The 17506-nt window shown below is 34.2% G+C and overlaps 1 protein-coding gene across 7 annotated transcripts in view; it reads left to right on the forward strand.

The window, feature by feature from the left end:
* Nucleotides 1-17506, forward strand: part of NBEA (neurobeachin) — a 747382-nt gene that overhangs the window by 652816 nt on the left and 77060 nt on the right. For all 7 annotated transcript variants that reach the window (XM_054528904.2, XM_054528905.2, XM_054528908.2 and 4 more), the window contains 2 exons: nt 5942-6082; nt 15337-15456. In XM_054528904.2, coding sequence (XP_054384879.2) covers nt 5942-6082; nt 15337-15456 — 261 coding nt within the window. The remainder of the gene's footprint in view (nt 1-5941; nt 6083-15336; nt 15457-17506) is intronic.

The following is a 17506-nucleotide window of genomic DNA, read 5'->3' on the forward strand; positions in this document are numbered from 1 at the left end:
AGCAAAGTTTCATCCAATCAAGTTGAATTACATGCCCATTTCTGCTGCAGTCATAGTGCCATTGTGAATAAAATATTATGATTGACAGGTCTAGATCCCATGCCCACCCAGGGAGTCAGGTAGCGAGGTCACCTCACCTGCACCAGGTAGACCAAGAGTGGGGAAGGAATGGTTCACAAAGGAAGAAGTCATAATGAATGCTAAACAGAAAAAAAGAATATATATCCATTACATTGTAGGAACTGGTACTGTTTTTTCTTATATATGTTGCAAATTGGAATTTATTATTCTGTGAATTGCCTATTCATCATATCACTTCCTCATTTATTTAATTAGATTGTTCATTAGCTTCTTATTGATTTGTAAGAGCACATTTTTAAGGAAACTAGCTCTTATGTGCTATGAATATTTTTCACTTTGTTATGTCTTTCGATTTTTGCATAAAATTTTTTTCTAAAATTTCCACATGGAAATTTTATATAATATTATATAATTGGGTTAATCAGTCTTCATTCATTTAGCATTTATTGCTCACTTAAAAAGGTTCAGGTACTGTAGGTGTGAGAATAAAGAGATGAATAAAAGACAGGGAGTTTCTTCGAAGGGCTACACTACTGGGTTAAAAAGGTTAGAAAGTTGCCTATTACCAGATGGTGTCATGTAAGGCTTTACAGATGCAATTTGAAGAACCTCCAAAAAAATGAGTTGAAGTCCCTTAGATGAAAAGGGAGCCCGGGAATTTACTTGAGCACAGAAGCGTCTGTAGGTATGATTTCTATGTTGTCATAACAGAATTTTCAGAATGATGACAGGTAGTTCATGACTGAAAAAACAAAAAAGGTAAGAACTCTCAAAGTCTCTTCTAAGGATTTTCAAGCCCTTGATTACAAAAGATAACTAGATAACTTAGATATGTTAGAAGTTCAATGTCTTAAAAGTATTGAAATAAGTAAAAGCTATCGTTAGAAGCCAGACAAATGAGTCAAATGTACCCAGCTTCAAGCTGTATGTAGCACAGAGCTGCAGCTGGTTCTGTAAAACATCTAGCCACTGACTAGCAACGTGATCTTCATTTGACTTTTCTTCAGTGTACTCATTTGTAAGAGATTTGGTCAAGTAGACCTGAATGTTTCCCTCCATTTCTGTGGATCTATGAGGAATGAGGAATTAAGTAGGAAATTGTGAAAGAAAAAAGTCACATCAAGGGCCGGGCATACTGGCTTATACCTGTAATACCAGCACTTTGGGAGGCCAAGGCAGAAGGATCAGTTGAGGACAGGAGTTCGAGACCAGCCTGGGTAGCATAGTGAGATTCCATCTCTATTGAAAAATAAAGTCACATTAAGATCAGAATTTCATATTTAGCAATGAAAAAGCAGTGCAGTAGTGTGGAATGTGGAGACCCAGGTACCTGTTTCCTCCTCATAAAATTAGGTTCATATTGAATGCCTTGCTGTCCTCAGAGACTTATGAAAATGAGTCTAGAAAATGGATGTGAAGACAATATGTTATACAAATATATAGTATCATCAGCAGTTGTAATAGCAGTAGTGAACTCTTGAACATTTTATGTGTGCAGGTTTGAGTATTCCTTATCCATAATGCTTGGGACCAGAAGTGTTTCAGACTTCAGGTTGTTTCAGATTTCAGAATATTTGCATATACACAATGAGATAGCTTGGGAACAGATCCAAGTCTAAACAAAAAATTATTTCATTTCATATACACCATATTCCGTATAGCCTGCAGGTCATCTTATACAGTTTTTTTTTAACAATTTTGTACATGAAATAAAGTTTGTGCTAAGTACATACGTGTGGAATTTTCCACTTATGGTGTCATGTTGGCATGCAAACAGTTTTGGAATTTGGAGCATTCCAGATGTCAAATTTTTGGATTAGGGATGCTCAACCTATATAACAGTAGAATCCTAGTACCATGAACATCATTACCATTTTCAGTTTTTTATGATATATTAGAATTCAGTGTTATTGACATTGCTTTAACTAGGCCTCTGAGTTCTCCTTGACAAACTTTTTTTCTTGAAAATTATAATGTAGTTTGATGACATTGACCATTCATCAGATCAATCCACATTTATTTATTTGTATTTGTTTAAATCAATAACTCTGTGCTCAGACTTTTATGTTCTCTAAAAGTTCTTCTGATGTCTCATATAATACCATTTATCCAATATGTTTTATTTATATAATTTTTGCGGTCATTTTTACTTATTAAATTTATATATTTTATACCTGTTCTAAGAAAAGGACTTCGTACAATATGCAGGTTTTAAAAGATAGAAAAATATTGATAAATCAAGGCTAAGATGACGGAAAGAGAAAACAGCAAAATGAAACTAAAGAAAAAGTTAGCATGCAGAAATACACACCAAATATATACCAGAAGGTTTCAAAGTACAGTCTAAGGTATTGCATCTAAACAGTTGTTTTAAAAACAAAACAAGTATGTATTTCTCATAAAAAATTTAAAAAATAAAGAGAAACACTGGAATAAACACATTTAAACAATTATATTTACCATAGTATTTATCAGAGCCTTAAGATCACGTAAATCCCCACAAACATCTGGTAGGATTTTTGTTTCATGTAATAAAGTCACAAAGGTTTTTATTTTTAGGAAAACCAAGCTTTCTGTGGCACTGAAGTTTGAGACAGATTTCTCTCTTTGGTCTTCAAAACAGGGAAATTGAGTGATAAGAGTAGAGAAAATTCTCAGCATTATTTCTTCACTAACTACAGTAGTGTTTCATGTGAACATCCTAATGCTACACATGTAATTTCCCGTAAATTTTATAAGGAATGCGAATTTTTGTACATTAGTCACTTCTTTGATTCTTTGATATTGGAAATAGTGCCTTTTTGCAAGCTATGTAGGCTTTTTAGCAGTTTTAAAAACTGAATTATAATAATAAAGTTTTATAGGGATAGAAATTTTATTTTTCATTTTTGTGTTTTTTGCACCATTTTTTCCTATTTGTTAAAGTGTTCACCTGTAACATAAAAACTAAAAAAGACAAAACAGCAATAAATCTAAAAACAGGCTTTAAACTTTCAGTTAAACTTTTGTATATGGTAACACTTAAAAAGTGCAGAAGTCGCTGTATCCAAATGCCCACTGTTTGACAGAAAAGGACACTATTTATTGATATAGTAACTATAATGAAAATTGAAAAATATTGCAAGTAAATTTATAAATTTTATTAAGTGTAGCCTTACCTTTTGACCAGAATTCTTACCATATTCATCTGCCAAAATCAAATGATATTGACATTGCAGTATTTGCTAAAATTTTTAAAGTATAGCAAACTTACAACCTTGTCAGTATGTAGGTAAGTAGGTCATTGATTGATAGATGGAGAAATATGATATGATAGGTATCTGTTAGGATCTCTTAAGAAAATATGTCATCTATGACAAAATTCTTATTTCCCCAAACATTTTGAAGCTTTTTGCTTTCTAATTATTTATTGCTGTTTGACTATTAGAAGCAAAATGATAGAAAAATATTAAGTACAACGCAAATCACTTACATTATGTTTCATAAAAGTCGTTTCTAACCTTATTAGGTAAAAATTCAAAATTAGAAATACATTTTAAGAAGTTACTAATGGAGGCATATACAGACTTTAATACTGTGCAGCTGTTTCCTACAAAGCATTACTCTGTAAAACACTGCTATAACATGACTTTGATGAAACTTGTGTAAAATAAAAAATATAAGTATTTACTTTTCCTTTTCCAGAAGTGAAAGAGAAGATTGGAAAAGATTAGAGGAAGAGACATGCTCCTTTTTAAAGAATGTTGTGTGAGATTTTACAGGACAAACAATATCAGATAAGATCAAACCTTAGGGATTGCACAGACATTTTATGCATGTGAGAGGTCTATTAGCATATTCACGACAGAACAAAGTATTAAACATTTTCAGTGCTTTGAAAAATATACTGAGTTAGAAAAACATATCTGAACATCTAGTAAAGTATAAAATATGTAGGTAATTTTAAATGAAAAACTCATTACTTTGGGCCAGGCGCAGTGGCTCACACCTATTATCCCAGCACTTTGGGAGGCCAAGGTGGGCGGATCACGAGGTCAGGAGATCGAGATCATCCTGGCTAACACGGTGAAACCCCATCTCTACTAAAAATACAAAAAATTAGCTGGGCGTGGTGGCGGACTCCTGTAGTCCCAGCTACTCGGGAGGCTGAGGCAGGAGAATGGTGTGAACCCAGGAGGCGGAGCTTGCAGTGAGCCCAGATGGCACCACTGCACTCCAGCCTGGGCAACAGTGCGAGACTCCATCTCAAAAAAATAAACAAATAAATAAAATAAAAACATAGAAAACTCATTTATTCAATTCCATGACAGACCTTACATTCATTTCACTTTATAACAATTACTTTTACCAATAATGTAATTATGTTGTTTTAAATATTATTAAGTTTTTATGTAATGTTTAACAAAATTACATTGCCTTTTTTACATCTAAAGAGATTTGAGAGATAATGAAATTTAACACAATAAAGTTTAAACCTTAGAACTTTTTTAAAAATCTAAATTTTTATACTATCATACTTTTTACAAAATGAAGACAAAAAAGTTTAGGAACCTTAAAATATTAACACTTTTGTGCATGAAAAATACAGCTTTTATATAAATAAATTGTTGAGTCTTTGTTAATCATAATTAAAGTTAACAAAAAATGAACATAATTTACAAATAATTTAAATATTCAGGATAAGCACCCTTGCAAATAAGAGTTTATTATGGAAATTCTAACAGACTTTTTACTGCTGATGACCTCATTGTGTTATTTGAATTAGTCTCCTGAGGCCAAAAGAAAAGGCTCATAATAATTTATAAATGAATCTTCCTCTCTTGTGTAACATTATGTGTCCTGTTGAAATACTAATTTTCTACTACTTCTCTTGTTAAAATTAAGCCTTCGAGGGATCTTCATAGTTAATTATAAATATTAAATTTTGAAATAAAGTAGACATTGTACTTAGTACTCTTTTGTTTTCTCTATAAACATACTTAATTTATAGTATACAACTTAAATCAAAATAATGTGCTTATTTGATACCATAAGCACGGACTCTGTATACCATTAATCCAAAATCAGACAAAAACTTAAGCTAAGGCAGTTTGCTATTTGAAATCATGAAGATGGTATGCTGGAAATTCCTAATGATTAGATGTGCTAAAATTTTGAGACTGTGATGCAATTAAGCACATGCTTTTTGAAGAAATCAGTATAGGGATTAGCATCATAATCAGTAAATAGGGTGGTGGTACTGATAGGAGAGGTCTTAGTGGCCTCAGCAAAATGCTTTCCAGGGAATCTGAATTTCCTGGATTATTCCATCACCCTTAGGTGTGTAGTTTAACAATAAAAAGGATAGTTGTTCCATCTATATACTAACAGAATGAGACTAACATTCTATCAGGCTTCCATATGGAGGGTTGTCTTTCACACTCTGGGTAACTGGCTGTTAAGACAAGGTTTTCACTAATATGGTTGTCATATGGTCAATCTCTTCACCTTCTCTCCATTGGGTTTCCTGTATTCCAAGCTGAATTTTCATTATGTAGCTTATTAAGTAGGAGGAAAATAACAAAACTGTTGGTGTGGCCTTAACAGTTTAAACTAGATCACCTCTGATAATCTAGTTTACAAAAACTTGGTAAAGTCTAGAAACTTTGTACTATGAATTATCCTCTTGGACAGTTTTTAACAAGTGTAATGATTTGTAATTAATATCAAAATCCAGTATGGTTAAAAACGTAATACAAAATAATGTATTTATGCTGTATGGCTAAAATGAATTAACAGTGAAATGCTGAAAGTATAAAGATTTATTATCTAGGATATCTAATATGACTGTATTAAACAAAATATTTTTTTCTTTTAATAGCCAATTGGTGCTTTGAACCCAAAGAGAGCTGTGTTTTATGCAGAGCGTTATGAGACATGGGAAGATGATCAAAGCCCACCCTACCATTATAATACCCATTATTCAACAGCAACATCTACTTTATCCTGGCTTGTTCGAATTGTGAGTATCTTCATTGAGTTAGCTTGCCTTTGGTACCTTAAAATTTTAACATAAGTAAATTAAATAAAAATCAAATCAGTTGTAATTTGATTAGCAAAGATTAGAGACGAGTGAAGTAGAAATTAAAGATTCCAAAGTAGCAAAATATGAATTTTTAAATGAGTTGTCTCATTTGCAAAATTGGATTAGGAAGATAGTTATCTATTGCTAGGTATTATGAGCTTAAACCAAACCAGTTGTCCAGTTATAAAGGAGCCAAAATTGAGTACATACCTTTTTTTTTTCAGTGAGAGGGTCTCTTACTCTACCACTGAGGGTAGAGTGCAGTAGCACTATCATAGCTCACAGCAGCCTTGAACCCCTGGGCTCAAAGGATCTTCCTGCCTCAGCCTCCCGAGTAGCTAGGACTACAGGCATGTAACACCTTGCACGTCTATTATTTTTTTATTTCTATTTTTTTTTTTGAGACAGAGTCTCGCTCTCTTGCCCAGGCTGGAGTGCGATGGCATGACCTCGGCTTACTGCAATCTCTGCCTCCCGGGTTCAAGTGATTCTCCTCCCTCGGCCTCCAGAGTAGTTGGGATTACAGATGCCCACCACCACGCCCAGCTAATTTTTGTATTTTTAGTAGAGACGGGGTTTCGCCATGTTGGCCAGGCTGGTCTTGAACTCCTGACCTCAGGTGATCCACCTGCCTTGGCCTCCCAAAGTGCTGGGATTACAGGTGTGAGCCACCACGCCCAGCCCAGCTATTATTTTCAAACATGGGATCTCACTTTGTTCACCACACTGGTCTCTCACTTGTTCCCCTGGGCTCAAGTGATCCTCCTGCCTTATCTCCCAAAGCACTGGGATTACAGGTGTGAGCCACCACACCTAGCCCTGGAGTGCATTCTTAATACCCACTGCCTCCTTTCTCACAAATGAGGCATACTGGCACTTGCTCTCCCCCTCTCTCATTCTTGCTTCTTAGGCAGCATGTTTTAAAACTAGTTTCCAAATGTTTTGAAAACCTCTTTCTGTTACTTTTCTCTTTCTCCTAAGACATAAATATATATAAGTGTCACTGATCTTAAAAAAAAAAAAAAAAAAAAAAAAGCCTCCTGCCAGCCTCTGCCCACTCTGAAGTTCTTTCCCATCTCTCTCCCTGCATAGTCAGATTCCTGAAAGCACAACCTCTGCTGTCCTGCAGTGCACTGTGGTGCCTGTTGCCTCTACTTTATCACCTCCCATTCAGTCTTTAGCCTGGTTGATTTCAGTTCCACATCCATCACTTTACTGAATTGTTTTTGGGGAGGCACACATTATGCAGATAGAGCGGCCCATTTTTTACCTATCATGTCTCTTGAAGCATTTCACGCCATTGCTAATCTTCTCTCCTTGAAATTTTCTTTCAAGTTCCTTTTACAATATCCTCTCCTGGTCTGCCTCCTGCCATCCTACCTGTTCTGCTCAGTCTCCTGTTCAGATTCTTTTTCCTTAATGTTCCTCTTCCACAGGATTTTGCTTTATATTTCAGCTGAGCTGTGTCATTCAGTTATAAGCTAGTAATTTCCAACTTCTCTCTTCTTTGCAAACATTTCTCATGGGTTCCCGACCCATATTTCCAAGTGCCTACTAGATATTTCTACCTGAACATCTCACAGTACCATAAGCAGCATTTCAATAAACGAACTCCTCATCTCCCTCATGAACCTGCTGTGGTTAAATGCCATGATTATTCGCTCAGCTGCCCAATCTAGAAACTGGGAAGCTTTTTCCTAGATATTTTCTCTATTTTTCCAACCTCTTACATCCAGTTAGACATCCACAGATTCTACCAACTAAATATCTGTATCTCCTTTTCTGTATACTGTGGCACTTTCTTTAATTTAGATTCCCATTCTCTCTCACCTAGATTATTGCAAAAGCTCTTAACAAACCTCTTTTCCCTTATTCTTGCCTTCTCCATTCTGGTCTAGATAGGAGCACTATAAGTGACTGAGGAGTACTGTAGAATGCTAAATTAAATCTCTTAATCAATAATTTTCCCCTTATTAAGATATACCTCAGACCACTCTATTGTATGGGGCTGACGTGCCCAAGAAACACATTGGTAAAGCAGAGTACATGAAACTGCATCTTCTGTCTTCGAAAATATTTTTTCCCTTCGCCTAAATGACAGCTCTAGTTTGTAGGTCTTCCTTAGGCACTCTCTCCATTATGGGGAAAAAATTAACTTTCTACAGAAATTTAGTATGAATACGTTTTAAGTAACTTGGAAACCACTGATAGGTGACAAACTACAATTATTTTTGTTAAGAAAAATGTTGCCAGAATTATGATTCTGTTTGAGCACAAATTTTATCCCTTTCATAATTCTACACCAGCATAAGAAGTTAAGGAAGTCTGGACTAACTAGTCTTTTGAGAAAACAAACCCAAATCTTACTTTTAAAAATAAACTCTGTAATGATAAACTAAAGGAAAAGACATAAAACTATTTTTAGACCAAAGTTATTAAATCTGTCTAGTTTATCCAAACATTCACCTTAATTCTGTGAACTTGGATTCTTTTATAAAAAACGTTTCTGAGTTAGAAGTTTCTTAAGAAATACTTTTTAAATCTGGCACTTTTAAAGTATAGATGTTCTCTTTTTTATTTTCTGTTAATTTTGAGAATATTAGATTTATATCATTGCCTATTCATCTCTATAAAGCAATCAGAACAGAGCATCTTTAGTTTCTGGGTGATAATAATAATTCCAGAAGTAGGAAAATACTTCAAACTCACAAGAGGCAAATGCTTTTCAAATTCCAGATACATGGACACATAAAGAGCTTATAACTTCCAACCTGCAGTTTCAGCCACAAGTCAAAACTAAACAAAGTCACAAAAATTTACCAGTCAAGATCTCAAAAGAGCTGGCTTTCTTTATAATAGATATAAAATATGCTCTTAAGTGATTTGAACTCACAAATAGTCAAACAGACAAGAATACAAAAAAACTAATTAATTGGATTCGCTGATCACCAAATGATCAGACCATAAAACCAAAACTAAATTCTCAATCATTACTGCCACCAGTGGAAAATTACCTATTAGCTGTGCGGAAACCAGAAACAAAACAAAAAAATCAGTAGTAGGAGTGAATTTTAAAACCTAGAAAAAAAAAGTCACTGAAGTTCAAATTCTGTTTGCTGCCTAGGGTCCACCCTGGAAGCCAAGAAAAGATGTACCTGGGCTTAAGTAGCCCATGAGATATATTTCTTAAGCTACACAGTTAATTTGAGTTCATCAGATTAGTCCACATGGAACTCTCAAAGGGACCACCAAAACTGTTAGCAAAGGAAATTTTTGGAAAACACTGAAACTAGAGATTTTCACCTGGGAGGCCTTTTCATACCACCTCAGGTCCCATCAATGACGATCATTGCCTTAGTGAATCACCACCATAGAGGGAGCAGGACACCTCTTGCAGGTACTTTGGGGATGAGGAAAAAGGTCAGGAGCCCTTCCTGAGAAAATGTTATCAACTGGGTTGTTTGGAGAATTAAATGAGAGTAGATATATGATAGTATTTTGAAATACATAAAGTGGTGTTCACTGTTTTTTTACCTAATCAAGTTAGTCTGAAGCCAGATTTACAAGACTTCTTCAAGTGTGACTCCATAAGAATACTTGTTATCAACAGCCTAAGTTAACCTCATCTATCCCTAATCAGCTAAACACTTTCTCAAATCATAACTCAGAATTTATCCTTAAGTGGACTTATTATTCCAGCAAAATGGAATTCAAACTTGAATCTATGCAAGGGTATGCCAGAATATTCTACACATTTATCCTACACATGCCCTTGTCTATAGCAGTGCTGCAAAACAGAAATATAATGTAAACTACCATGTGACTTAAAATTTCTAGTAGCCACATTTATAAGTAAAAAAGAAACAGGTAAAATTAATTTTAATAAATATATTTGTTAATCTACTATTTCCAAAATGTTATAGTTTAAACATGTAACCAATACAAAAATGTAAAATAAGGCATTTTACATTTTACATTTTTGAAGGGAGGGTACTGAGTCTTTGAAATTCAGAGTGTATTTTATATTTACAGTGCATCTCAATTTGAACTAGCCACATTTCAAGTGCTCAATAGTGACATGTGGCTAGTGGCTACTGTTTTGGACAGATCTATAAAACTGCTTTTTTGGGAACTCAGCCCAAATATCTTATGTCACGTGGTTATAAATAAAAGTATCAGTCTAATGGTTTACTAAGTGTTTATCCTAATGGTCCAGGAAATTGTAATGTCCTCACTTCCATTCCAAGGAGTTTATGAAATAGAAAATGCATTAAAATTTGGGTCACTAAGAATTTGTTGACAAAAATAAAATACACATTAAAATAAGTGTCTGCCCTTTACCTTAGACCTTTTAGACCTAAAGTCATTAAGCTTATTTGTTTCAATGTACTTAGTATAACAACAATAATAATTGCTTAAAAATGCTAATTAACTACATACTTCATTACTTTAAATTAAAAATATTATTTTAAACAAACTACCAGTGAAATCACTTGTCTACAATATGAGACCCTGAAAAGACTGTTTTCCTGACAGCTGCCATTGGGCAAATCATGAATAAACTTATAGCAGTGTTTGGAGTTTCTTCAGATATTAATATTAAAAGACACATTTTACTTGGAATGTTTTTACTTTACATCTTACCCTAGACATATAACATGTATACAGAAGTAATTAAATCTTTTTCCCTGGCTTGCTGACCACTCAGTAACTCGTTCACCTTCCAAATTCAGTATATTCAACCCTCCCATTCAAAACTGATTTGTCAAACATTTCATAATTTCCAAGGAAGTGATGTTTAGAATTTGACACTTTCTGTGTAAATTATGGCTTGTTTTCAAAGCTTACCCTAAAGCCTCTTTAAACCATAATGTGTCTTTAAAAGTATATATGTATAGTAGAAACATTTTTGCAAGTGTTGTAACTAAAACCAAAAGATAGTGCTACTGAGTAAAATATTGTTGTTTATCTTGAATACTGAGGCATTAAGGACAATGCATATTTACTCAGAGGAAGATGAGAAATACTTAACCAAGAGCCTAGTGCATGGTAGGTACATAGGTTAATTAGTGAAAACTTTTGGAAGATTCTAAAAGATACTTCTTGGTTCTTGGAAAAGAAATAGGAGAAAATAAACTTCTGGAAATAGACAAAGGCCAGTAGAAATAATGGTTCCTCCATTTGTTAGAATGTGACCTTGAATTTTCTCAGATATAAAAGGGGAATAATTACACCTACTCTGAAGGGCGATAGTAGGGATTCAGTTAACTTAGATAATACAGAGCCTGGCACAGAAAAATGCTTAGTAGTTGTTATTTCCCTTCCCTTTGTATTTTATTATGCTTCCAATCACATCTTTTCTTTGCTATAGTTATGTCCCAGGCACTATTACCCATAAACGAGATTTGTTTTGGCTTTTAAATGGAATGAAGAGAAGGAAAAGAAGAACAGAACTACAAGAAGCGAAGGATGTAAAAGATTATTATGAGATGACTAAGCAAAAATCACGTAAGACAGAAGAATGAAGAAGTTGAGTAAAGAGAAGAGGCAACAGGGAAACAGCATTAGATGCCCACGATGGAATTAGTTGATCTGTAATCATCCAAAAGCAAGAAAGGCTGTTAGTGTCTTCAGAGGGGACTAAGGGGTATGATAGAATACAGAAGGACAGGTACTTTCCAGTGCAGGCAAGGTGAGTTAGTTTTCCATCACTGAAAAAGGGTTGGAAGATATGAAATGATGTTGGAGTGGATGTAATTAGGAGAAGAAAGTCTGCCATTGGCCATTTATATTGCAGGACCTAACCTGAACTTTTTAAAGACTAATGAGTTCCAGAATTGTAATTTCTGAAATTACTGTTTAATATGTATTCATTTATACATCTTATCTCCCATGCCTAAAACTTTTCTAATATAATGGTGAAATGTCCAATCTATTGATGTACACATGGAAAATGGCCCAATTGACAGGTGGTAGGCAAATAAATATCAAAGTTATTTAAGGTTAATATAGCACCTAATCCTCTATGTTAGTCAGATATGAGTCAAATGAAAAAAAAAAAAGGCTCTGCATTGTGCCTTGAAGGTAAAAGGGAAACACATGGAAAAAAGCAATCTCCACAGTAATCAGAGCTTGAAAGATCAATACTTACTTATAAACAAATAGGTTATCAATTTCTAATAGTACTCTACCACTGTAGCAACTGGAGGCCTTCAGGAATAATGAGAATATATGTCAGTAATGTAATATGTGACCCTAAGACAGTTGTTAATCAGATCTTTTTAAAAGCTATTTAAAACACTGAAATGTGGAATTCAATATTCTCTGCTTTTAGGTGCCACCAGATTCATTCATAACTTTGTTACCGGAAATAAATATAATTCTTTAATTTCAGATTTCTTTTCACTAAGCCCATCTGTGCTATTCTTGGCATGTCTTTGTTAAGAGTTGAAAACTAGACAGGATTTTGTAATTTAGGTTGAGGTGGAGATCAGCTTTTAGCGGCTGATGATAAGAAGTACGGCTTTGCATGTATAAATGGGTTTTCACTCACATCTGTTTAATAGGTTAAAAAACCTAGAGACAAGCCTGATCCCTCTAAATTAATCTCTGCCCACTACCTACAGTGAAAATTAAATGCCTTACATCAGCATCCTGCAATAATAAAGTGGGTTCTGAAGAGACAACTTTTTGGTCAAACCTACTAGTAGTTAAGAACTGAAAAGAAAACCTGTATCTTACTCTCACCCACCATACTCCCATCTCCCAACAATACCTTGTATGTTTAGGTGTATTTAACACACATTTGTTAAACATTGTTAGCCATGTGCTGTGCTTGGGGCTGGGGATAGAGAGATAAATAAGGCCTTAGGAACTGGCAGTCTGGTGGGAAGTCCAACAGTGAATACTTGGTACAGTGCATAAAGCTGGTAGTCATTTTCATAACTCTGTGTCAGGTAAGATACATCAAGCTTTCTCTATGTTATTTCATTTAATCTTATTTAATCCCATAATTCCCCCAAGGTATTGTCGTTCCCAGTTTACATAGATGAAGGAATGGAGACAGTTACTTGACACAGTTACTCAAGGTTAAGTAAGCTTGCCCAAGATAGAGAAATAGTTCCACCAAGATTCAAACTTAAATCTGTCATATTTCATTCAGTTTACCATTGCTGCATCTAGAATTTTTATATCCCCATTTTATTTAATATAATTTAGTGACAGATATATTATTTTCACTACCTTATTTTTAATAGTGATTTAAACATCTAAAAAGCAAATAAATTAGTGAAAGACATGTCATATAATTTTTTTCTAACTTAATTTCACTAACATTTATTTATTTCTCATATCACTTAAAATCCTAAACAGTAATATGGACTTCTTGGATGCGTATCTGATTTTCAGGTGAATCAATACTGTCCTCCTTACTTGTATATTGTTTTTTCATTGTTGATCTTATCTCTTTCATCACCCTTTTCTCTCATCCAACACTGAACATGAAATAGTGGCAACATATTACAAGTTTACAAAATTGATGACATCGGCCATACTAAATTTCAGGGAGATATTGAGGAAGATCAGTATTTGTTGCTCTTACCCCAACAGCCAGCCCTTAAGGTTAGTGGCAAGAAGGGGAGTTTAAGGGGACAAAGTATGTCCCCTTTGTACATACATACAAAGGAATTGTAAAGCATACAAAGGAATGAACAGAGATTACATATTAAAGAAAGAGGACTAAAATATTTTGGAAAATGTCATGTAGGTTTCTTAGCATTATTGAACCTGGGAATGACATGTCATTCGTCCTAGACTTGAGAGAGAAGAATTAAAGCAGGGAAAAGGAAATATGTATCTATCTTTGCTATAATTGTAGTTAAGAAATCCTTAGCAGGAATGAATGTTATTTAATCCTTTTAAACTTGGAAGCAAATTTAGTGACATCAAAAACACAACAACAATCTAAGAACTCCCAGTGTGAGAACTCCCAACTTAAGAATTACAGAAAAAACATTAAAATTAAATGCATTAGGACATTGCAATAAAGTTATTCCTAGGTTTTCTGCTATAGGAACATGTACTGGATGGCAGACACTATGTTATCCAAAGATAATAGTCACAGAATACAAAAAGGTCTGGTTTATCTACTGTCATTTGTACTTACTTTATTCTTCGTTCAACAGATTATATATTTAGCAACTTCTATGTACCAGGAGTTGTTCTAAGTGTTAGAGATAAAACAATGAATAAGGTAGATACGGAACCTACTCATAGTGGGGAATATAGACAGATTAACAATCAATTAAAATCAGTGTGATAAATGTTTCAGTGCTGTTTGAGGAAATACAGATTGCTATTTGAGCATACTGGAGAGCCGTGGTAGCACAAGGAAAGTTTTTCAGGAGAAAATGACATCATGGCTGAGTCTTAAAGGATAAAAAGAACTTAGTCAGGTCAGAATAGTGAAATAAATGGGTAAGTTTATACCCAGCCTAGGGAACATCACATACAAAGGACAAGAGGTGAGAGTAGTGTGGCAAGATTTTAGAATGTGAAGAGGGGAATGGTGAGAGATAAGAGTTAAGCAGGTTCCAGATCATTCAGGCTCTTGTAAAATGAATTAGGTAGTTTAGACTTTCTCCTAATCACTCCCAAGAGCTATTGAAGGTTTTTAAGCAGGGATTTGCATTTTAAAAACATCATCAGACCATAAGGTGGTACTAATACTTTCGTAGTCTTTCACAGGTAATCTAAGATGGACATTCTCTACCTAATTCCACACTGCAGTGATCAGTATCAGAGTGATTTTTGTGATCAGTATCAGAGTGATTTTTCTTATTGCAATGTTAGTATATATATAGCCTTAATTATTAGAAAGAAAAATCCAACTTATGAATTATCATTAATGCAAAATTATTTATCAGAAAATCATAGAGCACTGGAACCACATCATTTCACAGATGAGAAGACCAGAAGCAAAATGACCTGCCAGAGTTGCAGACTGACAACTGCTGCCTTGGCCTAGTCAAGCCCAGACAGGCATCTCCTACTGCCTTAATTTGGGGGCATCTTTCTAGGACCCTGCTCTGCCTCCACATCTTGAAGGATTTTAAAGATAGCCATGTTTCACAAAGGAATGAGGGCAGCTGTGTTTAGAGTGGTCAAATTTCTGATTCTGTTTTTTTGCTTAGGAACCTTTCACAACCTTCTTCCTCAATGCAAATGATGGAAAATTTGATCATCCAGATCGAACCTTCTCGTCCGTTGCAAGGTCTTGGAGAACTAGTCAGAGAGATACTTCTGATGTAAAGGTAGGCTCTTTTATTTGTTGATATTCATTAAATTTCAAAATATGTGGAAATTTTGATTTTTTTAAGTGGGTATGTATAAGACATTTTATATTGCAGCTTTGTTCCATCATATTAAAATTATATGGTACATCTAACCTTAAAGGAAATAATTTTGAACATTATAGAAAATAACTGAAAATTCTTTTATATTACCCAGTGAAGGTGTTTTCGTTATTTCAAGAAATTCCTACCTAATTTAGATCGAATAATCAGGAGATGTGAAAAGCCTATAAATTGCCTTTCCTGCTGTTAACTCAATATTTGGTCCATTCCATAAAACACAGCAGGAATTGGATTTGACCTTAATGTGTCATATTGTTATAGCTTGCCTGGCTTGGGGTTTGCATAGCCTGGGGCAATTAATAAAGCATTAATGACAAGACTCATTTAAAATGTAGGCTTTTCTGTATAGCCTTAGCTTTTACTTGACTGTGCCTGGGGATACTATGCAACAATACACATTAGATTAAACCAACACACACACAATATCCAGAAACAACCAGAGAGCAGAGTAATTTTACAGTTGGTACTGCTTAACTATTGTTAAATACAAAGATTTGTTATTCATTTATATGGGCTCCTATTTTAAAAAAGAAAAACATTGTATTCAAAGCAATAATATATATTTGTTCTCTCATTTGTCTCATTTTTTTTTCCTGATAATAAGGTTACATGGCCAGGTTATTGCATAGGTAAATGTGTTTCTTATTTTAAGCTCATTTTCTTCAAGGCACATTTTTTTCCCATTACTGTCACTCAGTATAAAAATGTTATGGTATCATTCCATTTAAAGCCTTAAACCAACAAAAGTTAGTGAGTTAAAATCAAAATTGTCATTTACATATTTATGCTTCTCTATTGCAAAACATTTGTAAAAGGCAATTTCAGTATTACTGAACTGTAATTGGATGAATACAAGTTTTGTTCAGTATTTTTCCAAAGCAGAAAATAAAGGAAATGGAGCCAAGTAGATTGTAATGTATCTGTGTGTTTTACTTGTTGTCGTCAAACTTTACATAAATGATTATTTATTCATACAACATATTTACATTTGTAAAAAAAATAAGAGAATTTAATATGCATCCTTACTATATTAAGCTTTGAAGTTCTAACGGTCTTACAACTTTGCTGAGACCTAAACTCTAAAATATCCATAAGCCATCATTTAAAATGATTTGTTACCATTGAAGTCAAGGAGGGAGTCTGTTTCTTATATAATAACACTTTGAGAATTAATACAGAAAATGGGAGTCCATAGGTTCCCATTGAACAGTAGTATCCAGAATTCACACAATGTTCATAAAAAGCACTCAGATATTTTGTATGTGAATTAAATATTCTTATCTATAATTGAAGGCTTCTTATCGCAGTTAAGATTATTGATATTTTAAATCAGAGCTATATCCATATTATATCAGCCTATTTCAAATGAAAATGCCTGCTCACTGTTATTTGACATCATCACACACACACACACACACAAAAACTGGCTTTTCAACTTAATTCAGAGATCCACCCTCACATGCCCACACGCATACTGGGGTCAGTCATTCTAATGTTTTTATACAGTTTTAGATTTCACTTCCTAGCCTGAGAATTTCACTGGTGCTTTATACCACCAGTCTCTGATAACCGATGCCCTGTACCGGGCTTTTTCCTCTAAATTCTCCCAGGAATTTTCCTCTTCAAAAGCCTTTCAGAAACATTTACATTTTATTACTAATTGTATTTGGGGGACTCCTGGGGTCACATCATCCAGGACAAAGACCAATGTGGATATCACTAACTTGGGAGTTTTTTTGTTTTTTTATCCTCAAGCAGCTGTACTGAACACAAACATGCAGATTTTTTTTTTCCCCAAAGACTTAATTAGTTCATAAGAAGCTCATTTCCCCAGGTTGACATTACACAGATTGCTCTCATTTTCAGCTCTCTTACCACCACTCGTGAACTTTTCATATTATATGTTAATACATCTTAGATATCTTGCCATGTAGACCTCCCCTTTCTT

This window comes from Pongo abelii, chromosome 14, assembly GCF_028885655.2.
Source record: "Pongo abelii isolate AG06213 chromosome 14, NHGRI_mPonAbe1-v2.0_pri, whole genome shotgun sequence".
Lineage (NCBI taxonomy): Eukaryota > Metazoa > Chordata > Mammalia > Primates > Hominidae > Pongo > Pongo abelii.